General features: G+C 37.6%; 3 protein-coding genes across 3 annotated transcripts; 1 reads left to right on the top strand and 2 right to left on the bottom strand.

Annotated features, from left to right (window-relative positions):
* Positions 1–1,156: 1,156 nt before the first annotated feature.
* On the bottom strand, positions 1,157–3,131 carry LOC115924557 (beta-1,3-galactosyltransferase 6-like). The gene is made up of 2 exons (XM_030986977.1): positions 3,035–3,131; positions 1,157–2,341 (listed from the first exon to the last, which is right to left on the bottom strand). The coding sequence occupies exon 2, from the start codon at positions 2,330–2,332 to the stop codon at positions 1,325–1,327; it is 1,008 nt and encodes a 335-aa protein (XP_030842837.1). The 5' UTR covers positions 2,333–2,341; positions 3,035–3,131; the 3' UTR covers positions 1,157–1,324.
* A 109-nt stretch (positions 3,132–3,240) lies between these two features.
* LOC115924558 (ubiquitin-conjugating enzyme E2 J2-like) lies at positions 3,241–13,430 on the top strand. The gene is made up of 6 exons (XM_030986978.1): positions 3,241–3,336; positions 4,099–4,681; positions 6,166–6,309; positions 6,930–7,068; positions 10,121–10,201; positions 12,197–13,430. Exons 2-6 carry the CDS (start codon positions 4,563–4,565, stop codon positions 12,434–12,436), a joined length of 723 nt encoding a protein of 240 aa, XP_030842838.1. The 5' UTR covers positions 3,241–3,336; positions 4,099–4,562; the 3' UTR covers positions 12,437–13,430.
* Positions 13,431–19,559: 6,129 nt separating this feature from the next.
* On the bottom strand, positions 19,560–23,785 carry LOC115924556 (39S ribosomal protein L20, mitochondrial-like). The gene is made up of 5 exons (XM_030986976.1): positions 23,627–23,785; positions 23,171–23,281; positions 21,320–21,397; positions 20,762–20,827; positions 19,560–20,029 (listed from the first exon to the last, which is right to left on the bottom strand). The coding sequence occupies exons 1-5, from the start codon at positions 23,711–23,713 to the stop codon at positions 19,868–19,870; spliced, it is 504 nt and encodes a 167-aa protein (XP_030842836.1). The 5' UTR covers positions 23,714–23,785; the 3' UTR covers positions 19,560–19,867.
* Positions 23,786–24,913: the final 1,128 nt, after the last annotated feature.

Here is a 24,913-nt window from a genome sequence, read left to right as displayed (position 1 = left end):
ATTCAACATTAAATGAATTAGTTTTAAACCCTGTTTAGGCTCTAGGATGTCCAAAATGGGCAAACACATAGTGACTGTTGAACTATTCATCAAATGACGGTAACCAACATTGTTGGTCCACTGGCACTGACGATGAATAGGAAAAGTAATATAATCATTAAACTAGATGGAATTTCGACTGCGCGCAGTCGAAAATGATGCCTCCGTCATAGAGCAATTTTACAAACCAAAACAGAAGAAATTTTTTAAATTCAAGTTCAATTGTAGTCCATTAACAGGTTCTCAGAATATCGTGATTACAAGCAATTTCTCATATACATATATGACCCTTTGATCTTTGACCTCATGACCCTAAAATCTACTCAGTTCATTGGCTCTGCAAGATGTCCTGAGTTAAATAGTAATCCATATGTCAGTTCTGATGAGAATGCGTTCACAAGCTATTTTTGCATACATAATGAGCCCATGACCTTTGACCTTTGACCTTATGAACCAAGAATCTACTCAGTTTATTAGCTCTGTAAGATACATAAATGAAGTTTGGCAGGAATCCATCAATCTGTTCTAATGATTATATGATCACAAGCTATTTTTTGCATACATAATGTGCCCTGTGACCTTTGACCTCGTGACCCCAAAATCTAATCAGTTCATCAGCTCTGCAAGTAACATACATGACCAAAGTTTGGCAGGAATCCATCAATCGGTTCTTGAGATAACGCGATCACGAGCTGTTTTTGCATACATAATGAGCCCTGTGACCTTTGACCTTTGACCTTGTGACCCCAAAATCTAATCAGTTCATCGGCTCTGCAAGATAAATACATGACCAAAGTTTGGCAGGAATCCATCAATCGGTTCTTCAGATAACGCGATCACGAGCCGTTTTTGCATACATAATGAGCCCTGTGACCTTTGACCTTTGACCTTGTGACCACAAAATCTAATCAGTTCATTGGCTCTGCAAGATACATACATGACCAAAGTTTGGCAGGAATCCATCAATCGGTTCTTCAGATAACGCGATCACGAGAACGGGACGTACGTACGTACAGACGTACGTACGGACGGACAACCCGAAAACATAATGCCTCCGGCTACTTCGTAACGGAGGCATAAAAACAAATCCTTGGAATTTGTAGGTTACATCGAGAAATTATTATTAATTTGGACTAAGTTATGGCATGCATAGGATCAGTAAATGCTTAATGTACAATGTATAAACTGCACAAAAAGAGAAGAATAAAAAGTGATATACTGGTAGCACCAAATTTTGGAAGAAGTCAAACTAGATGTAGAATTTGTTAAGATCCTTGAAAATTTATCATGGTATACCATTTTTTCTTATGCAACATTCTGTTGGTGGCTTTTGCCAATCATAAATATAAGAAGGTCTCGTCTGAAGTTCCTGAGAGCACAGATGCCCTGTGTCTTTATAATGCTTCCATTTCTGTCTCATATCGTCTGGCGTCTGTTTATGCGTGATCAGGTAGGTGTTTGAACAGCCCCTCGACAGATATTCGGTGTCAAAGCGTGTGTCGTGTTGACGATTAACTTCCACTGCCGCCAGCCAAGATCCGAGCGATACGTCCTCGCCGTTGTATTTCTTGAGGTACTTTGCGTTCAAGCTGACGAAGTGCACTAGATCTGCGGAGAGGACGTAGCCACCGCCTTTAGCGTAGGGAAGGTAGCGGTCGCACAACACCCAGTCTGCCTCTGCATACTTGCCAGTCTTGTGTACCCGGGCACGTCCATCAAAGAACCCCCAGAAGAGTTTCTCTTGGCTCTTCTGCGGCAGCTCCTTCGTCAAGGCGTCAAGTCTAACAAAGGAATCATCGTCTACTTTCAGCACAAACTTATAACTCACATTGTGATCCAGCCATACAAACATATCAATCAACTTTTGAGTTAAAGCGAGGAAACTGTCTTCAAGGTCTGGCAAGAATAGGAGATCATTATACTCTTTCTGTTCTCTCTCTAAGGCTTCCAGATGCTCCGCTGGCAAGTTGGCAGTGCCAATTGCAAACTTTACGATCATGTCGCTTGTTCGTAATGTCAGCCACGTGTCGCGTAAAACTTGACGTCCTGCTAAGAGTTTCGGTCCGGACATGACCAGTATGACTAAAAATGCTGAAAGTGGTTTTTCGCCCCCACTGTCGTCCAACGTCCTTAATTGATTTTGGTTCGAGCTCTCCCGCGGGCAGGGTTTTCTGGGGGAGTCTTCAGTTACATTGCATGATGAAAGGAGTAGAACAAATCCGCAGAAAGAGAATATTGGGATGCATAAGAGAAAGCGGGTGAGAAACCACTGGAATGTACGTGACATCCTCATCTTGAGCACCTGAAAATAAAACGTGACATTAGGACAGCACGTTGGTACAGAATGAATAATGATGGAAATGTTATTTCCAGTGGTGGTTGAATAACTTAATCTAGACCCTAGATCTAAAGACATGAAGAAAAAACTTGTAGATCTAAATTTAATTGTTAAAACAGAAAACCCAAACACAAGCACGACAAGCAGGGTGGGGCGACACGGAAGTGTTGTTGTTATGTTTCATGAGAATAAAGCCAAATCAATGACTTAAAGACACATCATTGTTTTATATGGAATTGAATTAATTGGCCACTTTGAGATAAAGGTCGTGAACAATTTAACAATGCAATGTTTCTGCATAGCTACACAGGTCCTCTTTTCGTACATGTGACATGGATGAATAACGGATTTGATAATGAGAATTATTACTAAAGAGTATGAGTACAAGAAGATAGACCTGGAAGCTCGACTGCTGTCTCAGCATTCTTCCAGTATTTGCGGTAAAGGTAAAGGTATATGGATGGATGCAGTGATCAAATTCATTAGCATCCACTCTGGCACTGTCTGTACTGCTGCACTGTCCACTGTGGAAAAATGGAAGTCGGAGACTGAATTCGGGCTTCAAAATTACATCTAGACCTACTAAGTACTTTAATTTGTAGGGTTCATTGGTCTGAATTTCGGCCATCAGCCAGGCATTGATCTACACATACTTACTTTGTTAACATTCTGCTATTTCGAAGATAAAAAGTCATCCGTGGAGTCGAGATGCATCAGCTAGCAGCTGTAATGTTGGGTTGTGTTGGTTGAATGGGCCAGTCTCTCTACAGCCGTTCTCATATTTTAAAACTAGCAACAATACACTAATTGCACGGAGAAAAGGCCACTGCATAGATGGAACGGCTGGTAGGTACCTTATATAGCCATTAACGTTACGTTGGAGCTTTAAAGTCTAAACGTACGCTGCGCCTACTAGTACTACGAACGCCTATTGAGTGAGAGATCGACAAAGTAAAAAGGTATTTTCCAGCATTAGATACATATTCAGTCATTAATTATTATAAGGTTATAATGAGTTTATATGGAGTTTACGATATTGATAATTGTGGTATGAAAATTTTCGCAGTTGGTGTGAGTTTTCAGTGTCAATTTTTGCGGGCTGTTCCGCAAGCTGCATGCTGTGACTTTTGTGTGCATCCAGATATCTGATAGGCCTATCGCAATTTGCATTGACATGTCTCTTGCGACATGAACAGTTGTGTTGCTGTGATGTTAAGTGTTGACTTTCAACATGTTTAATAGAGAATCTGCATGAATTGTAGCCATGTGATGTAGGATATACTGGTAAGAGCTAACTATGTTGTTGTTGTTAGGTTTTATGGCGTTTTCCACCGTTGTTGGATGATTTTCGCCAGGAAATGTGAGACTGAGAGTGAGAGGGCGTAGTTTCTGGTCTTCTCTTCATATTTTTGCTCTGTTGGCATGTAGAAATTTACGTATTGAGCGCTGTACATTTAGAATTTGCGCTCCCATTGGCCGATCTGCTTGAGTGGCTTCAAATTTAAGTGAGAGGGGGCCTACTTTTTAGTGTGTGTGTGTGTATTAGATTAGAATATATTGTAGGCTAAAGTCAAGGATGAAGTAAAATGTTGTAGATGGTCATGGTCTAGACTAATTGTGTTAAAAGTCATTGAAAGGGAGACAGAATATCTGACCCTTAAAAAAACAACATATAAATCGACATTGTTGTATAACTGTCCTTTTTTTGTTTTTTTCATCAGATCAAGTGATGTAAAACACGAGAGAGAGTGAGAGGTAGGGCTAGCTAGGACGACTCCATCCATGTTGGAAGCTTGGAACTGTTTGAGTTTGTGAAAGAAGATCTGTTCACACCAGTGATCCACCAACACACATACACTCTGATCTGACTGATGCAGAATGCCCAGCTCGAGATACTGTCCTGACCTTATGAACACAAAGCTTTTCCTGTATTTCAGTGGACCCAAGAAGTAATAAGTGTTCGGACCTGTGTCAAGACACTCCAATAACTTATCTTCGAAACTCTTTGAAGCCCCTGGAAACAGAAACTGGACTGAAAACAAAAAGAGCTTTCAGTACATGTACATGTAGCCAATTGATTGAATATTGGAAGTGGAAGAAGTAAGCTACACTTTACAAATCAGCAGTTCGATTGCCAATTTGACTGGACCTTACTGATCAAGAGACTCACACTTTGGAACACAAGATGAGCAAAAGAGTGAACACGACGGCTTCGGCAAGGCTAAAGCAGGACTACATGAGACTCAAGAAAGATCCGGTTCCTTACGTTACAGCTGAGCCTTTGCCATCAAATATCCTGGAATGGTAAAATTAAATATTCTCTTCTTTCTTCTCTGTCGTCTCTTTTCCTTTTCTTTTTTCATTAGCTTGTGATTCTGTTCAAGCTTCTTTCTCTTTGTTCCTCTCTTTGAAAGTCTGTAGATTTGTAGTACTAAATGAAGTTTACACTTTTGTCTCTTTTTCTAATTGTCCTATTTCTAATTGAAATATGATTTGTAATCTACACATGTACATTACGTACAAACTCTTGAACGGATAATTTCAGGGCAAGTACCTGGATGGTTCATACTTTATTGTCATATTCTTTTCAAATAGGGAGAGGGAGAGATTGCAGAACATCACATTTTGTGTATGAATCTATGTGTCTTGTTATGGTGAAACTTTTTTCCTTAAAGGGGAAGTCCACCCTGAAATTAAGTTAGTTTTAATAGGAGTAGAAAAATGAGAGAAACAAGTCAGTGAAAGTTTGAGCAAATTCTGATTAAAAATAAGGAAGTTAGGATTTTTGAAGTTGTGATCAATCAAACACAAATTGGCAACTCTATGACGTATCATGCGAGCTCAACTTCCATTTGCTCAGTACTAAAAAAATCTAAAATTTTCATTTTCCCTCAAGAAAAATTTCAACCATACATGCACCCTAAATATAATAATTGCAAATATGTTTCTATACTCCCCCTGCAAGGAACAAATATATATTCCGTCATCAATAACGAAGAAAACATGATTTTATGGAATATTATGCACAAAGCAAATGAAGGAGAGCTCATATAATACGTCACAGAGTTGCCAATTTGTATTTGATTGATCACAACTTCAATAATTCATAACTTTCTTATTTTCATTCAGAATTTGCTCAAACTTTCACTCACCTGATTTTCTTATTATTCTGCCTCTATCGAAACAAACTTATTTTGGGGGTGGACTTTCCCTTTAATACCAAAAGAGGAACTGAAATAGGATATTTATCACACATTATAATTACACTAATTCCACAAGAATGCTGATTTGATTCTAAAGAAAATCTCATTCTTAGAGTTATACTGAAAGTGCTACATGTATTACCAGTGTGGTACAAAAAAAGGTATTAAAGTTGTAACAGCGACTGGGTCAAATTTTTGTTGTACACATTTGAAAAGTAACTACAGGTATATCTCCATTCTCAACTAATATCATTTATGGAATATTAGTCATCAAATTGGTGTGACGATGCCTAAAAATATGGGTCAGATTGTACCAGAGTGCATCTAAGATCCTTAGAGCCCTTCATCAAGCCCAGGAAGGCTTTCACAAAGCCTTTTTTCAATGACAAGTGACAAAATTCAGTGACAAATCTGCTGATAACCAATCAGAAGCAAGGATTTCAGTAGCTTATAACAAAATATGTCATTTGTCACTGATGACAAGTTTTGTGAAACGCCCCCCTGTTCATACTCCTTCCATTATCTAATTTTACATGATTGAATATTTGTTTGTAAATCACTCTTGCTATTACTTTTAATTTACAGGCATTATGTTGTACGAGGCCCCAAGGAAACTCCTTACGAGGGAGGACTATACCATGGAAAGCTGGTGTTTCCCAGGGAATTCCCCTTCAAACCTCCTAGCATTTACATGACCACACCCAATGGAAGGTTCAAGACAAATACAAGGTAATTCCAATTAAAGATAATCTTGAATTCTTGTAAAACATAAAATAATTTTTAACTCGATGATCTAACAAAACTTATTCATTTATAAAGACAAATAGTAATAGGCTCTCATGGGAAATTTAACACCATTTAATTGTTCACCCAATAACAGATGGTGTCAATCATTATGATTAGCCTTCAGTTTTATGACCAATAGGCCTTCTCGGCATTTTCTACCCATCCTCTCATACGGTAAAGTCATCATCTTACATTTTCCTCACCTGAAGACTCTCAGAGACTATATAGGATAATTCTTGACAGAATAACGGTTTTACTGCGTGCGAGAATTGTACGCCCATTAATGGTATTTCCACCAAGACCTTCTGCACATGAAAACTGAAAACAAAATTGGCTTTAGTGCTTATGTAAATTAAATTGATTCTTAATAATCAATGAGGCCAGCTGTGAGAAACTAGTATAATAAAAGACCAAATAGGTTTATCACATAATTACTATAGATGATAAATGTGTATTAGAAATGGGTATCAGTGCCTATGTAAAATTGTAAATTAAATGGACCTTACTGTATATACCGGTAATGCAATTATAACACTCTATTTTCTACATTTTTCTTTTTCCAGGTTATGTCTGTCTATTAGTGATTTTCATCCTGACACTTGGAATCCAGCCTGGTCTGTATCCACCATCCTAACCGGTTTACTCAGCTTCATGGTCGAGAAGAACCCGACATGGGGCAGCATAGAAACAACAGACTTTGTTGTAAGTCAAATAAACTGCCTCATATAATTTTTCTAACAAGATTGTGGATGAAAAAGAAGGAACAAATGTTGTCCATAATAATTTATTTTTTTTAAATAATTAAAAAAAAGTTTTTGTTGTTGTTTGTTTTGTTTTTCAACCGAGAGAAGCCTCATCTGCACCAATGCTGTTTTTCCTGAAGGCCCTGCAATTACTATTAACCCAGTAATTGCTGGGACCCATTTAACACCTGGGTGGAGAGTGGCAAATGTGGATTAATGTCTTGCCAAACGATGTTGGGCTGGGATTCGAACCCTCATCCCTTGGATTGAGAGTCAATTGAATGATCCGCTATACCCCATAAAATTGTTTGTTCAAGATAATCAAATGCAAATTTACTTCATCATTGTGTTTTGTGACTGGAAAGCCATACAAGTGAGAATTCCTACAAAAAGCTTTTTTCTTCTTCATATAATGTTGATGTATAGTGTATTTATTGACCATTTCACCCTGAAAGCTCAGGCACAGCATCTACATGCACTGAACTGAACGATGATAATGTTCAGTGTACATGTGTAAGTTTAATCTATCTAGCTAGTAAGGTATCCTCTTCCAGCTCAGAGGTAGATTGCAACAATTTGTCCACACATCGAGTTCTCTGATATTCTAGTATACTCTTGCAGTGTCATTCCACTCCATGTCTTAATATTCTCCAGGGCCCCCGTCTTTCGAAGAGTCGATATCAATAACAACTATGTACATAAGAGATAGGAGACTTTAAACTTGCGATTGATTTGGATCAATCGCAATTCTTTGTATTAAGACAGGGCCCAGATCTCCATCTTTGTCTAATCGGGTTCACTGTATTTCAAAGGGTGCAAATATTGTCTTTTAGGCTATGTACCGTAACTCTAAAGCTAGAGTTAATTAATTTACGAAGAAAAGAAATTTGCATGTCTGCCATCCATCCATCAGTATTTTTTTTCCTTCAATTTCACTTTAGTTCATGTAACTATTGAATATAGACTCTGTAAGGAAAATTACTGCTGAAGGGCTTGCAACTGACTCTAATAATTTCATTTGTCACAGGACCCTATATAAGGCTAACATAATGTATCAACCTAAAGCAGACAATAGTAAACATAACATATTCTGTAATGCTATTATCATGTCAATGTTTTTTATATGGATTAAGTACCTTCAAGGTCAATTGATTATCCTTGATACAGATAGAGTCTATCAAGCAATTAACTGCTTATATGAGGCCGGTTTACTTTACTTGTGTGGCCTTTAGATGTATACTCTTCAACACTTAAAGCATATTGATTGCAAGAAGTCATCACTTCCTGTAACTTTTTGAATCACCCTAAATCTCCTTGATATACTAATACAGACTGTACATTTTTTATGTTAATTGTAAGATAGCAGTACAACATAAGTGAGTCTTGCATTAATCTTCAGGGATTTCATGGTAATAAGAAAATAGTTTGTCAATGTGAAAAAGTCGTAACAGATCTCTCTAAATCACATAATTTATTGTTCTCTCATCGCCAAAATAAAATGTGACAATGCATTAAATCTGGTAATTTATTGTAAATATCCACAAAATTCTTTTACAATTATTTTGTCTACATCAGAGACTCTGCACCCTTGTCATATAATCAGTTGCGATAGATTCAGATCGTTCATAACTTGATATCAATCGCAGCTCTGTACTAAAGAGATACATGTAGGAGTTTCTTAGTTAAAGATAAACTTGAGTTCTGGTAAAAAAAAGAAAATGAATTCTCACAGAATCTAACGAAACTTACACTGAATGTTCAAGATTACAAATAAATGTCATGTGCCAAAAAAATTTGGAAGAAAATGTATACTGGCTGAGTAATGAGCATAGAAAGATAAGGAAATCAGGGTAGTACTAGCCCCGACACCATGTGTGTTGTCCCATATACATCTTTCTGTGTAAGTGATTGTTACTTTACCAAGACTCTGCCAAATTTATGATGATTTTAATGACTCCAGAACCTTGCATTACACACCATTACTTACATGCTATATGATCAACTTTTCTGATCCATTCCACACCTTTTCTTTCACAATGCAATCGCATTACCAGAACTCAAGTTTATCTTTAAGTTTGATTGATTGGAGGACTTGCAATCAACATGGATCAATCACAGCTTTTTGTAAGACAGGGCCCTGGATTATGCTTCCATACCTGCCAACTGTTCCATTTTCATCAGAATATTCTGATTCTCTGAATTTTTAGGACCTAAATTTTTATGCCTCCGTTACGAAGTAGCCGGAGGCATTATGTTTTCGGGTTGTCCGTCCGTCCGTCTGTATTCCTGCCAAAATTAGGTCATGTATGTTACTTGCAGAGCCAATGAACTGAGTAGATTCTTGGTTCATAAGGTCAAAGGTCAAAGATCATGGGCTCATTATGTATGCAAAAATAGCTTGTGAACGCATTCTCATTAGAACTGACAGATGGATTACTATTTAACTCAGGACATCTTGCAGAGCCAATGAACTGAGTAGATTTTAGGGTCATGAGGTCAAAGATCAAAGGGTCATATATGTATATGAGAAATTGCTTGTAATCACGATATTCTGAGAACCTGTCAATGGATTACTATTGAACTTGAATTCGAAAAATTTCTTCTGTTTTGGTTTGTAAAATTGCTCTATGACGGAGGCATCATTTTCGACTGCACGCAGTCGAATTCCATCTAGTTGTTCTTAAAGTGAAATTTGGCTTGTTTTACCATGAGCTGCGATTTGAGAGTTTGCGTATTGCGTGGGTTGAATGGCTGCACAATCGCTGTTTTGTACAGATTTACCCCATATTGCCAGTTACACATCCGCTGGATACATGGCCATGGTAAGGCCGTGCGATCGCCTGTTAAGGGTACAGATTTCTTGTTTTCAATTGTTGGCAGGTATGTGCTTCTGCTGTAACAGCCTTCTAATTGGCCTGACATTCCTGGACTGAAAGTATGTAGGTACTATATGAAGATTATTTTCTCGTCCCCATATTCATAATTTGTTCATTTTTCTTTGTCATTCACAGAAAAGGCAATTTGCACATGATAGCGGAGCCTTCAATATAAAAAATTCAACATTTTTAGAGCTCTTCCCAGACACTGCAAAAGTAAGTACAAATAATATCCTCTCTCCTAATGTAACCCCTTCTCAAAATGTATTCAATATAAATACAAGTTATATTGCAAAGGGCATTTATACCCTATTTTTAAGGAAAAGACTTCTTACTGATAAAGAAACAATATTAATTAGAATTGTTTCAAGGAATCTCTTTCACTATAACATTTGTTTGTGGAAATGTAATCGTTATTAAGAATAGGCTCATTGATTTGCTATTACCTTGAATTTGTATCATGTATTCATGTTAATTACTCTTTAAATTCCATTACCAAATTTTGTATATACCCTGTATAGCATGATTTGTTTTAAAGGCTATCTGCACTAGTTTGGCCAGGAGGGATTAGACCTCCCTGCCTGGTCACTGGCAGGTGGTTATCTCATCATATAAGCTCTTAATTAACACAAGAATGAGGGGACCATGGGGATCAACGGGTACTGCTTAGGCATTGTTGGCTGTATACACAAATACACTTTGGGCGACCTTCCACGCAAGCCGCCGTAAGTGGCGCTACAGTTGGGGGGCAGCTGGGGGGCTTCTGGATAGCACCTGAATGGGAAAGTTGAATGAGCGAGAGCTCGTTCGTACTTAGGCCCGCATCTACTGGCGGTGTGGTGAGAGTGCCTCCGTACCGTAAGATCGAACTCACAACTCTGCTCCAGCTAGCTAAAATTCCTTGAATTATTTATATTCTAACTCTAAATCATTCCGTCTCTCACTCTCTTCAATTCAATAAAATCATCTGCATGTTAACATACACGATAATGAATATGTGGGGCACCGTTACAACGGCGTCTCCCAAACTTATTGCCGAAAACGCACGCAAAACTCGCCAATGACGGACATCATCTACCCATTCATCCATCGTAAATGAAATAAATTTAGACAAAATGAAGTTGAAATGTCCGAAAGCGGCAAGGAATAATAAGTGGTTTGTCTGTGAGAAAGCAATGATCGTTGCATGCAAGATGAAAGCGCAAGCTGATAGAAGCCCCCCAGCGTGTAATGATAAACGTAGAGGGCTCACATCCATGAAAATTCGCCCGTATCGGTGTATAGAGGGTGCAAGTAACTAGAAGTAGTGCAGTCCCGCTTTAAACAGAGGGTTAAAGTCATTCATGGTATTCAGCAGGTTGGGGTCTATGATGAAGAATCAATAAAATATATAGGGACAGAAAATTGTAAGCCTAGCAACTTTTTTATGAGCATGAGCCAACTGAACCTCCAAAATAAAGAGAAAAAAAAATAAGAAAGCAAGTTTGTCTTTAGGTACCCTAAATGAAAATCATCTTGCCTGAGACATTCTAATATGTTTTTAAAGTATTCTTAGAGAGGTTTTATGTACAATCCAACCATTTTACTAGAAAATGTTGATATAACCGTGAAATCCAAAATTGGTCTATAAAACTTGATATCTATTCTCAACTTTTGCTGGAGATCCAGTTTAGATGTCATAAACTATTCTGCATTTTTAGTTAGATTTTTCTGCCCAATTATGTACCGGTATATTGTCGTTTTCAGGTGAGTGTTAAATAAACTAGTTTATTACCATGAAAGTAGTATGAATTTTAAACTTAAAGAGAAGGTTGAGTTCTGGGAAGAGGTGAAAAATAATTTGTGAGCGTTATAATTGTATTATGCAAGTGTGGAAGAACATCAGATAAAAAATGTTCCCTGAAAAATATGGCTCTTCAAATGCCTTAATATTCTATATCTGGCATGTAACATCATAACAATCAGGACAGATTTTTCTTGTAGTCCCATATACATCTTTCTGTGTACGGTGCTTGTTACTTTACCAAGACTGGGCCAAATTTCTTATAATTTTGAAGATTCCAGCACCTTGCAGTACACACAAATACTTATATGCTATGATCAACCTTTTCTGATCGATTCCACAATGTTAATTTCACAATGCAATCGCATAACCGGAATACAACTTCTTTATCAACTCAACTTTATCAACAAATCTATCCTTCTTTGCAGGAAATAAGGCAGAGAATAAAGAAAGAAGAAGAGGATCTCAAACAGCGTTCCGAATCCAACGCCAACAGGTCCCCGGACCACAGTCAGATGAGGACAAGGACGAATAACTTTAACGCCCCTGCGGAACGACCCGCTGGGATCGTCGGTAGCACCATGGCCAACGTGCTTGTCATCGTGGGCTTTGCGGCGTTTGCGTGGACAGTCAAATATGTACTGCGTAGCATAGCCAATACAGACTGATAGGGAGCATGGACTTTGGCAACAGACATTTAATTTGTAAGCGTCGGCGGCAAAGCTGGTGGAATTTTGAGAGGGGGTATTTGTAATGAGGGTAGCATTTCACAAACCTGTCCTAGGTACAAGGTCCCTGACATCCCACTGAAATGTGTGTATTAAAATTAGGACACGTTTCAATGGGATATCTGTGAACTTGTACGAGTGACGGTCTCATGAAGAAAAGGTTGAGGTAATGGTTAACGTCCTGTAGCAAGACATCAGTCTACATTTGCCACACTTGACCCAGGTGAATTAAAAGGGTACCAGTAGGAGGTAATTCCTTGAATGTTACAGCCAGGAAAAGTAATCTACAGGTCATTAGAAGCCGAGAGACATTGATGAATATGTGTGAAATGTGAAGATAATTACAAGAAGTGAACATAATTACTATGAATCATTATTTTCATGGTAAGTATTCCCGGTATTTGGTGTAATAGATCATACTTGCTACAGACAGTCATGGTTGTTGTGGTAACCGTGGAGGAGTCGTCTCGTAATTGGGAGGTCATTGGTGCGCTCATGCCCTTTGGTAAGGCATTAATCTGTATTACTGAGTCCCTCAGAGAGGACCTAAAGCCATCGGTCCATTTGTTACTTACATACAAGCATACACATACTTTCTTAGCAGTTAGGTAGAATAAACCATCAAAGCATCATAGACCTACTTGGATTCATAAAAATTAAAAGGGAATCTGAATGATGTTAGGCTAGTATTTAATATGAAGTGAATCCTCTTCCAGAAAGTGCCATGCAGATGATCTGACACTTGCATTTTTTCCATCTTTTCTTACTTCATTTGGTCTGGCAACATTTGCTGAGCTGACAGTTGGTCTGGGCTTTATTTCTTCTTTTATTTTGGGTTAGGGTTAGGTTTCAGGTTAGGTGTAGTGTTTGGTGCGGGTTAAAGTTGGTGTAAGGAATAGTTAGCCGAGCAATGATAGCCAGAGCATGTGTCGTAGAATAGTCGTGCAAAGGCCTACAGTAAACAACTAAATTATTCATACCCTTACCAATTTTTTGTTTTTAAGTATGTGGAAAATTGATTTGTTCCGATTTATATTTCTTGAGAATATGACATATTGAAGCTAACATCTACATGTATTCACCAAAGGCCCCAATTAAACCAGTCTGCCTTTTATTCTTGAGTTTAAAAAAAAGAAAAAGTTGAAAAATATCAAATTACAAGGGGTGTGAATAATTTAGTTGTTAATTGTACATGTAGTGAGGTACTGTCCTCAAATCACATTTTACAAAGCCTCATATTTTTTACAGCGAAAAATTAAATCTCTGAGGGGTGCAGTAAAGTGTGTGAAGTGGAGCTATTTACTTGTTAAAAGAGGAACGGAGTGGCTTTTACCATTTGGGTTCTTTTTAAGGTACATTCCTCTGCTTGTATAACGAGTCGATCATGTAATATCACCTCTATCTGTAAAACTATGTCACATGTGTCGGTTTACCAACATCTAGCCTTTGTTATGCCATGTTCACGCTCTCTCGCCCGTGGTGCATTGCATTCCTAGTGCATTCATGTCTTGTAATAATGATACCCGTTTCTTTAATATAAAACGCTTTACCAGGAAGTGGCCGAAGCGCTTACAGTATTATTATTATTACCCAGGGCCCTGTCTTACAAAGATTTGCGATTGATCCGAATCAGTCGCAAGTTTGCACTCTCCTCTTATGTACCGGTACAGTTGCGATTGATATCAATCGCAAATAACTTGCAACTCTTTATAAGAGCATGTATGTACCCTCACATACAGTGCATCACAATGTTGGTGTCGTCTCTCAATCTCTATGCCATTACGGTGTTCACCAATGTACCTGTTGTATTTTCGTTGTCTCCTCCAGTATGTCATGCATGACTGATTCTACTGCAGTGTAGTGTTTGTAGTGTGGCCACCACCGTGCTAGTCTTCGTGTGTTACGTATCGAGGGTTCAGTGACACAAAGACGTAACTCCATATTTCCCCAAATGAGTATTTGATATCATAATGTTCAGAAAAATGTGGGCTTTCCAGGAAACACAAAGACTTAAATCCACCCAACACCCCATTGAAGTCAATGGCTGGTGAAACATAAACGTAACTCCTTAATAAGGCCCAAGTGCTCAGTGACACATACTTTTTCTCAAAATGGCCAAAATAGAGTTACGTCTTTGTGTCACTGACCCTTCGATATAGGCTAATTTGGAGACATCTCATTTTTCTCATTTATGTCACTGGCACCTGGCATCCTCGTCAATGGACACTTTACGGATGATTACCATCGTAACCAAAATTGCCTGTATTGTCAAATTTGCCGAGTGAGTGAACTTTCATGCTGAACAATAATTACCAACCTCCATCCAATACAGGTAAACTGTAAAAATGAAATCCTCCAAAATTTCATCAGCTTTGATATTTGTACTGTAAATAGATAAAAAGATTATATATATGTAGTAATTATAGTTATGTTAAATGATTAATGAGACAATTATTTATACAAGTCATTGCCATTTCTTTATACTAAACACTTATAAAGGATGTTCTGTTCCCATGTCTCCTGTGTATATCACAATAGGGATCCTCTCCCCCAAATGTGGTTTTCAGGTATGTGGTATATGCAGTAATTCATTTATTGATTTGCTGCTGCTATGTCGGGTAATAATATGATTGCAGGGCCCTCAGGGAGAACGGTATTGATACCAATGAGGCTACCCTGGGTAAAAATTATAATTATTATTTTTAATGCTGTGGGGCTTTTTTTTAATGCACACCAGCATCTATGAAGCCAGTCGCACACAATGACCATAAGGTATGTTTTGTTAACATCGTCTTGATATTACTGGATCGTGTCATCTGTTGTTAGCCAAAAGGGCTTAACCCTTTATTGAATAATACAAGTTAAATAGTCGATGCCTTTCTGCCTTTGAACGGACGATGTAACAAGTGATTGAAATATTCAGTTTATGGTACAGCCCATACTTCTGCTGCTAATTAAACTGACCGTGAGTAAAATGGATTTTTACACACAGACCAACCAGTCAACGTGCATAGAAGGGAGATGAGCCTCATGGAAGAAATAAACAGTTTTGACTCGTACCTACACTATATTATTGTCTATCCTTTAGTTCACTGTACTGTTACATCCTTGCACCAAATTGGGTTATAAAATGGGTTTTACAGATAAAGTGCCTTTGGAAATTTGCGATAAAAAAATAAATAGACTTTGCTAGCAGGTAGACTAGACTTCAGAGTTTCAATTTAGATTTAAACTTGTGAACTTGCACTAATAAGTAGTTAATAAATGTCTCTACTCAATTTTTTAAAGTCTTTAAGTAAACTGCATTAATTTCTCACATCAGCACTAATATTGTCATATTTTGCTACTTGTTTGGGATGCCATATAATTGAAGTAGAATCTAATTTAAAGCTCATATTTTGTATTCTGTAAACTAGACACTGAAGGAAGGTTTACTTTTATATGTTAAAGATTAATGTAGTATCTGTATTTTGTATTGATGACATTCAATCTTAAATCTGAACATTGTTTAATTGGTGATATATTTTATTCAGACCGTAATTGTAGTTTGAAACCTTTATGATTGAAACCAGAGCTTTGTTAACATCCAGTGGCAGATCTGGGGGGGGGGGGGCCGCCCTTCCCCCCCCCCCTCCCCCCCCCCCCTGGAATTTTTTTTTGTAAAAACTTGTAAATTTAATCTTTTTTGGGAATTGGCCCCCCCCCCCCTGGCACTCAAGGGGGGGGGTGCAAATTTTTGAGGGCCAAAAAATACACAAATTTGCTCACTACCACCCCCCCCCCCCCCCCCCCCCCCCCCCCCTACACTGAGGACATTTTCGGCCGGCGTGATTTTTAAATTTTCGGGAGCAAAAAAAAAAAAAAAATTGGGCCCCCACCCCTAAGATTTCCTGGATCCTCGCCTGTTAACATCCACTGGTGTTTACCAGAAGCACAATGCACCATAATATGAAGGGAAAAAAATGATTACCGGTAATGGAAATTTTGAATATTAAATAATTTGTGTGTATCAACAGTCTGAAATCAATATATTTTAGATATAGATAGGGGTAATAATATGTTTGCAGAATAGTATTAACACTGACAAGGCTACCCCGGGAAGAAAAAAACAAACATATTAAACAATTATTAGTAAATAGTAATATTGTACGGTACTTGTAATTTCTTGGAAGCTAAAGTTGCAAATTTGTGATGAAAATTTACAGGAATTAGAAATTGTGAAAATCTTGAAACATTCCTGAGAATATAAGAAATCATTTCATGAGACTCTGAATCCGGTTTAAAATAATACTTTATGCTATCAGCAGCGGAAATATTGATTTATTGAACTTTGGAAAAAAAATAATCTGCCAACCTGATGTTTTTTTGTAGACATTGGGATGTTCAGAGACTCGATTTCCTCCACAATTAATAATGTACAATTCATTCATTGTGGAAATGAAACTGGTCTACCGTAACCCTTTTATCACAATAGGTGAACAGATAGAGGCCGTCATAATATCCCTTCATGTATGTTTAAAAAAGAAGCTTATTTGATTACACTTTTTGCTAACAATCTTTTCAAATAATCTCCAGTATATGACTTTAAAAATGATTTATGTTTTACCTAAATTTGTTAAGCTTAAGTATTAGTGCTATGTCACATTAAGGGTCAGTGGCACAGCCCCCGGGCAGACACAGGGAGGGACACTTGCATTGTGATGACTTTTCCTTCCACTTTGGAGGGGGGGGGGGGGGGGTGCCCTCGCCCACCCCCCCCCCCCCCTCGCCCCCATTCCTGAGTATTTTTACTATCTCTTAAGACCATTGCCACCCCCTATGATTTTACCTATGTTATCCCACTGATATTGCTGCTAATTCACTTATAATTAAGACTATGTTTCAGTTTATAAATCATGCTTATCTAGTATACAATCACTACGACACATATTTTTGCTTTACCAGTATTTTATTCTAATTCTCTTTTTAAAAAAACACCATTTATCAATAGTTTGCATGCTTGCCTTCTAATAATCATTAATTATTTTTTTCACTTCAAATTTGATGATGTACATGTATTCCCATAAAATATGAACAATTTTATACCTATGTATGTGGAGTATTAATATTTCATCTGTTCAGAGCCCTAGAAGGGCTTAAACATTCTTCTGGTTTTCTACAGTTTTGTAGTCTACATGTAGTCCCACTGTACTGATTTTCATGTCGGCAGTAGATGCATGCGATGTTGCATGTGCACTCCATATTTGCCGAAAGTACTCGACCGTGAAAAGCGGGCTCTTGTCCGCGTATATCAATCACTTTATAGAATATGTGTAAATAAAAGGTAATGATATAAGTGATCCTTTTTATAGTGTTTGATGTGTTCTGTTTTATTTCTAGCAATCGTACAAGATGTCTTGTATTTTATTTTTAAAGAAAGACGTACTTCTATAAACACTTGCCTACAATCTTTCACTTTCTATCCAGTCGTACTTGGATCTTTTTCATCGCTCCCAAACTTCCTACATGTGCATATTCTGTAAATCTTGTTTTGTACCTCCCCTTTTTTCCCCTTTCCTGTCGATTACCGTAACTGTTTCATACCTTGGTTACACTGGCCAACTCCCATGTCTCTATCCCCTCTTCCTTGCATTCCTTTCCTTCTCTCTTTCTCCATTTCCCTATCCTGCCTTTTTAGCTGTCTCCCAATGTCTGTCTTTCTTCCTCTCCTACATTCTCCTTCTTTCATCTCTTTCTCTCTCTCTCTCTCTTTCCATTTACCTCTCCCTCTCTCTGTCTTTCTCAGAAATCCTGATGATAGTTTAGGTCTCTTCATCTTGGACGTATGTATCTCTTTGAAACATATTTCAATTAAAGACACCCACTCAAAATTCATGTAACATTACCATGTTATTCATATATTGTCCTGTAAAGTCAAGAGATTGAAATGAAAAATAAAATGCAATAAAATTCAAATCATAAACAGAATACACTGTTACACCAAGTATACACAGTTATAATATGAATTTACTGATACACGTAGCTTTACATGATGCACCTTTCAAAGAGAAAATTTACATCGAAGGATAATATTCTATGTCCAAAACATTAGAATAGGATTGAAAGTTTGAAACCACATCCTTGATATAATAGTATAGTATTAATGACTGCTTTGAGAGAAATAGTTGTTTTATTACGCTCAAGGGAAGGTTAGAATTGTGCTATTACCCGAGGCGTGCCGAGGGGAATAGCCCAATTCTAACCTTCCCGAGAGCGTATAAAAACAACTATTTCTCGAATATTAAAGCAGTCATTAATACTTTTATATGCCGAAAAAAAATAGACTAAAAAATAAAAAATAAAAAATACTTTTTTTTTTTTGTCGAAGATGAGATTCGAACTCTTGCGTACAAAAGGTGATGTATCTAAAGTCAGCGCCTCAGACCTCTCGGCCATCGCGCGATGTTTACATGCTTGGCAGCTTTATACAATATATACATTAGATGGATTGAAACCGGCTTCGCGTGTGATGAATGCTTCGCAAAAGCTCCATATACGGACTCTTCTTTTACTTTTGCAATGCATATTGGCACGAACTTAGATCAAGATCTATCGGCAGATGTTGTTTTTTTGTTTTTGGAAGTTTATTTTCGTCTTCATGTCAACAATGCAAGATAAAATTGTCGGTAAGATCGATCGAGATTCAATTGTATTGAAATTACCGACCAATCCTTCGCACACATACGGTATCCTCCATCGCTCAAACCATTTTTTAACATGTAAACCTATGGGGTAACCATGGAGGCTGACCAACTATTTTTAATAACCATGGTTATTAAAAATATTGAAATGTTTTAAGCATGGTTACCGAGAATTTTACAGGAACAGTTGAAGTTTATGAATGCAATTCGACCAATCAGATGGCTGGATTTCTTAAGTGAGGTATATAATACATGTTAGCTCATCTCTACAAAGTTCACGTGATTGGTAAATGCATATTTTGCAATACAATTCATCGTGCATGCACACAATTGGAGGGTTAGTGCCATTGTGTTATATATAGCACTGCTATGCATGGTTCCAGATTTTCTTTGGAATCACAGAACATGCAAGTTGATAATGATGGATCCTTAATTCATTTTAATCTTTAATTTGAAATGCATGTTCTGACCAAGAACGTTGAATTTGTGAGACATTGTAGTGCAAGAGCCGCGACAAGAGGCCATCATTATCATCATTTCTCAACGGCATATGATATAAAAAGTTGTTTGATTCATTTTGTTGACCATCTGCAAAAAAATCCAACAGTTTTTCTCAGTCTTTCCCATCAGCTACAGTACACACTGAATTGGGTTATTGTTCAAAGTCTTTTGCGATCACATGACCATTAGGTCACGACGAGGCAGACGGGTTGGAGCTCAGTCGTAGTTTGCGGACGCTCTCGGCCAAAAGGTCGTCTTGCGTGACGGGGCCTGATAGGAAGCCCTCTGGGTTCTTTGCGAGCGTTGCTAAGAGTCCTTCCTTGTGCTTCTGGCTGGCTAGCTCAGCTAAACACTGGATGGATGGGAAAGAACAGATGAGATCATTGACATTGGCACAAAAAAATTTGGAAAATAATTAACACACATAGATACCCATGTATCGCAGTATGTAAGCACACATGAACAAACGGTCTCCAGAGAGCTGGGGAGATCCTAAGTCGAACTTAACTCTAAGAGTCATTTGTGAACTTAAAATAACATATATTCAAAAACAAAAATTCAAGTATTTAGACTTATGAAATCATGTGAAATCTCCCTGATAATAGAAATGTGAATGATTTGAATCAACATTTTATGCCATTTAAAATAACTTTTACAAAATATTTCTAAAGATGCTAACGGCTTTTCATAATTGTTAAGTCCAACTTGGGATCTTTGTGAAACACTCCCCAGAAAGGGTATTAATTCATACATTCACCATAGAGTCAACGCCTTTCTGGCTCTAAACAGATGATTTAAGGAATTGTTTTGGGTATATGATCCTTTTTATTTTTTCTCACTTTTTAGATTATGAATCAGAAGAAAATGAAAGACGAGGCAAAAAAATAATTTCAAAAACAAACATTGATTTCGAAGAGGTGAAAGAAATCCAGATTAACGGGTTTACTATTTACTAATGACCAAATCTAGATATAAAGTAAGTAACATAATGAATCGTATACCATATGACGATTACATTTACACATATATACTTTTTTAAATACAGGCAAGCCACTCGGTAGTATCTTTGAAATTCAGAATTTACCTTAAATGTCTTTGGTTCATAGATGGCTATATGAGAAAGGACCTTCCTGTCAAGCCGAATATTGTGCTGTTAACAAAAATAGGAAGAAGAAAAATCACATTAAAATAATTTCAGCAGAAATACATAAATTTAACTTGGCTATGCATGGTTAATTATGGATTAAATATAAGCAATTTTTCATAATGTGTTTTAAATTTTGAAACACATTTTTGGATTTTGATGTTTTATTGAAATTGGGTCAATTCTATGTAATTTCTAAATGAAAGATAAACATTGATAATCATGATACATGTATCAAATTTGATCTTAAAATGGAATTAAAGGAACTTAGATATATTTGTTGATCATAGCTGATTAAATGAAAAATCCACTGTTTATGGTTAAGACCAAGCTAAGATTTCTAGAAAGCTAAACATTTCATGCGACTACAAAAATCAAAACATTGCATACACATACACCTGATCATCTCAATTCTTACATAGGTTTACATTGCTTGAATTGAAATAACAAGCCTGTTTTAATTTCTACAGAATTCACTGATTAGCAATGTAATCTTACCTTCAAAAGATTTCCAATGAATGGTCCATACGTTAACCCATGCTCCTGGACAGCGGCACTGATTCTCAGGTTCCAGAGCTAGAGGAAAAATGACAAAAAAGGAGAAAAGATGGATCTTAGACAAATGCAATTTTACATGGCTTGATTTTGTCTATGGTGAGTCCAAGCTATGTCTCATATCTTAAAGCCCCACTGCACTACTTTTATCTACTTGCGCCCTATATATAGCAAACAATGCCTAATCGGTGCCTGTTGGTCCCCCATGATCCTCTTTTTCTTATGTTAATTGAGAGCTGAGTAGATGAGATAACCACCTGTCAACTTGACCAGCAAGGTGGTCTAATCCCTCCTGGCCAAACTAGTGCAGACGGTCTTTAGAATAGACAAATACAATATATATGGCTTGATTTTCTCTATTGTGAGTCCAAGCTATGAAGTCTAATACCTTCAACAACCACATCTAAGATTTTAGTTTATCTGGAGGACCTGTTTCATACAAATTGTCACCAACAACGAATGTCACATTTCTGTGACAAATTTGTAAATGGCAATCAAATGCCAATGCCAAAATATTACTGGTATCAGTGGTATGATGCTTTTTTTTGCATCTGGACGCTTTACAGAACTCAAGAAACCACTTTTGCCTATGGATTTAACAATATGTGTGCATCACATAGCACTATAACCACCATAAATATTTATCCTTTATAATATTGTCCCACATGAGTCTTGATAGATTTATGAAATATTGCGTGTGAAGTTGTGAACTTCTTCAAATTACTGTTTTAAAGGGAGTGTGGCCCGACGAAGGACCAATTGGGTATTATACGACTACAGACGAGGCGACCACAGCTATCGCAAAACTGAAGCCTGAAGAGGATTTCGGTCTGTTTCGCAAATGCTAACCATGTAAAGATTCAGTCGCTGACTACCATTTATCTAGTCCATTCGTTTACGACCATGCAGTCGTCTAAAAGAAGACGTAGATAGCGTTAACCAGTATTTGCAAAGCTACACTCCCTTTAAATTGACTTTCCGGATACACAACCTGTCCGGACTAGCCTTAAGGGCTCTCTCGAAATGTTTTTTTAATGATATTATTCGAGAGAGCCTTAAACGGCTCCCATACCCCTGCACGGAGAGGCATGTAAACAAAACTCAAAAGTGGTCCAAAATCACACTTTCGCGCACCCGACCAATATTGGACAGTGGCTTTGATAAATTTTGTCGTAGTTTTGGTCTTAATTAGCGCTTTAATTTCAAAATCGGATCTAAAAATAACAAAATAAGAGCAATTTTCTTACCAGACCGATACAGCTCAGCTCCCTTTTCACGTGTACCGTGTGAATTCACGATGTCTACACAATGGTGATGACCTCTGACTAGCACTTCGTAAATGTGCTGCTTCCGTATAATGCGCTGAATAACACTCATACAGCGCATTATACGGAAGCAGCACAATTTACCCACAATTACGGAAGTGCCAGTCAGAGGTCATCACCATTGTGTAGACATCGTGAATTCACACGGTACACGTGAAAAGGGAGCTGAGCTGTATCGGTCTGGTAAGAAAATTGCTCTTATTTTGTTATTTTTAGATCCGATTTTGAAATTAAAGCGCTAATTAAGACCAAAACTACGACAAAATTTATCAAAGCCACTGTCCAATATTGGTCGGGTGCGCGAAAGTGTGATTTTGGACCACTTTTGAGTTTTGTTTACATGCCTCTCCGTGCAGGGGTATGGGAGCCGTTTAAGGCTCTCTCGAATAATATCATTAAAAAAAACATTTCGAGAGAGCCCTTAAGGCTAGTCCGGACACACAACGTCTGGGTATAGTAACATTCTTACCCTCCTCATCTGTCCCTTTTTCTTCTTGCGGCCGGCGGTTGAATTCTGCCACGCCCTCCTCACAGCTCTGACAGCCACTGAAAAGCAGTTCCTCCTACGGCCAAAGTATTGCTAGAAAAGAATCAAAATGCAGAGCACACATCGATACTTGCAAACAATCAAAATGAAACAAATGCAAACTGAAATTGAAAAAGGAGCAAAGAAGTGAATTAGAGTCTACCAACACTATTATTAATGCTAGAGTCTAGATCTTTACGGTATTCCCAGCACTAGCAATACATTCTGCCCCCTTTAAATTGTTGCGATCTACTAAGTTACCACAATGACATTGTTGGTCAAGCATAAAATAGATTTTTAAGTTCTGTCTCTCGGCTAAACATGCTCACACACGAAAAGAAACACGTGGGACTGGCCACAAATGTCATGTTCACAAATGATCAATTTTCGTGCTCTTACCGTTGACTGGTCAAGGTAGAATCTCTTCCTCCAATATCTGTCCGGTCCCCTTGACCTGATCATTCTCACAAGAGATAAGTGGACCATTTTTATATCAATTTAGATCTCGTACAAATATATTTTTAGTCTCGAACTCGGCTCAGCTCAGCAGCAACATGCAACAAATCCGGCCGATATCCGATCCGATGTTTCATTCAATCCCTAATCCGGATAACGTGCGACGTGTTTACATAGTCTAAATAAAACATAGTAAAAGGAAAAAGTGAACAACAATCATTGTCCACATCTGCTCTCTCTACTTTCTTTCATCTAACATGGATAAACTGTTATTCAGTTAACAACTATATGATTTCAGGCCATTTCCTATTACCACGTACTAGCTCCTAACTACCCTTTACCCCTTTTTGTAGACCGTCCCTTCCCTAGCTGTTTGATCTGTCTGCCCCTTTATCACTCTCTTTCTGAAAGAACTGTTTCTTCCTCCTTTAGACCCCCCCCCCCCTCTCTCTCTCTCTCCGTTATTTTTTTTCCTCTCTCTCTATTTATATATATATTATACACATCACTTTCTCTCTCTCTCTCTCTCTCTCCATCTACACCCATTACTCAAGTCTTTCTCTCTCTCCATCTATACCCATCACTTTCTCTCTCTCCATCTATACTTATCACTTTCTCTCTCTCTCTCTCTCTCCCTCCATCTATACCCATCACTTTTTCTCTCTCTATCCATATATACCCATCACTTTCTCTCTCTCTCCCTCTTCATCTATACCCATCACTTTCTCTCTCTCTCCATCTATATACCTATCCTTTCTCTCTCTCTCTCCATCTATACCCATCACTTTTTTTCTTTCTCTCTCTCTCTCTCTCTCTCTATATATATATACCCATCACTTTCTCTCTCTCTCTATCTTCCTCTGTACCCATTACTCTCTCTCTCTCTCTCTCTCTCTCTCTCTCTACATGTATACCCATCACTTTCTATCTCTCTCTCTCATCCTATTCTGTAGTCATCATCCTGAGTTCATGAATCACAAAGAATGGGCAAACAATATTCTAACATTTACAATATGACCCTCAAATTCCTAAGATTATCATTTTAGAGACATGTCTAGATATTTCTTGGAAACATAATTTCTTTAAAAGTGATCCCTAACATAAAACTCCATGTTAAAACCAGCAAAAATGTAATAACCAATATCAAGACACATAATTTACAATCAGGATCATATAGTTTTTGTGTAAAAGTATGTAAATGTAATCATAATTATAATTGCAAAGTGGATT

Source organism: Strongylocentrotus purpuratus, unplaced genomic scaffold (assembly GCF_000002235.5).
Source record: "Strongylocentrotus purpuratus isolate Spur 01 unplaced genomic scaffold, Spur_5.0 spur5_scaffold_16, whole genome shotgun sequence".
NCBI classification, from domain to species: Eukaryota; Metazoa; Echinodermata; class Echinoidea; order Camarodonta; family Strongylocentrotidae; genus Strongylocentrotus; species Strongylocentrotus purpuratus.
Note: the sequence above shows the minus strand (reverse complement) of the source record. Positions and strands in the feature narration are given on the sequence as shown.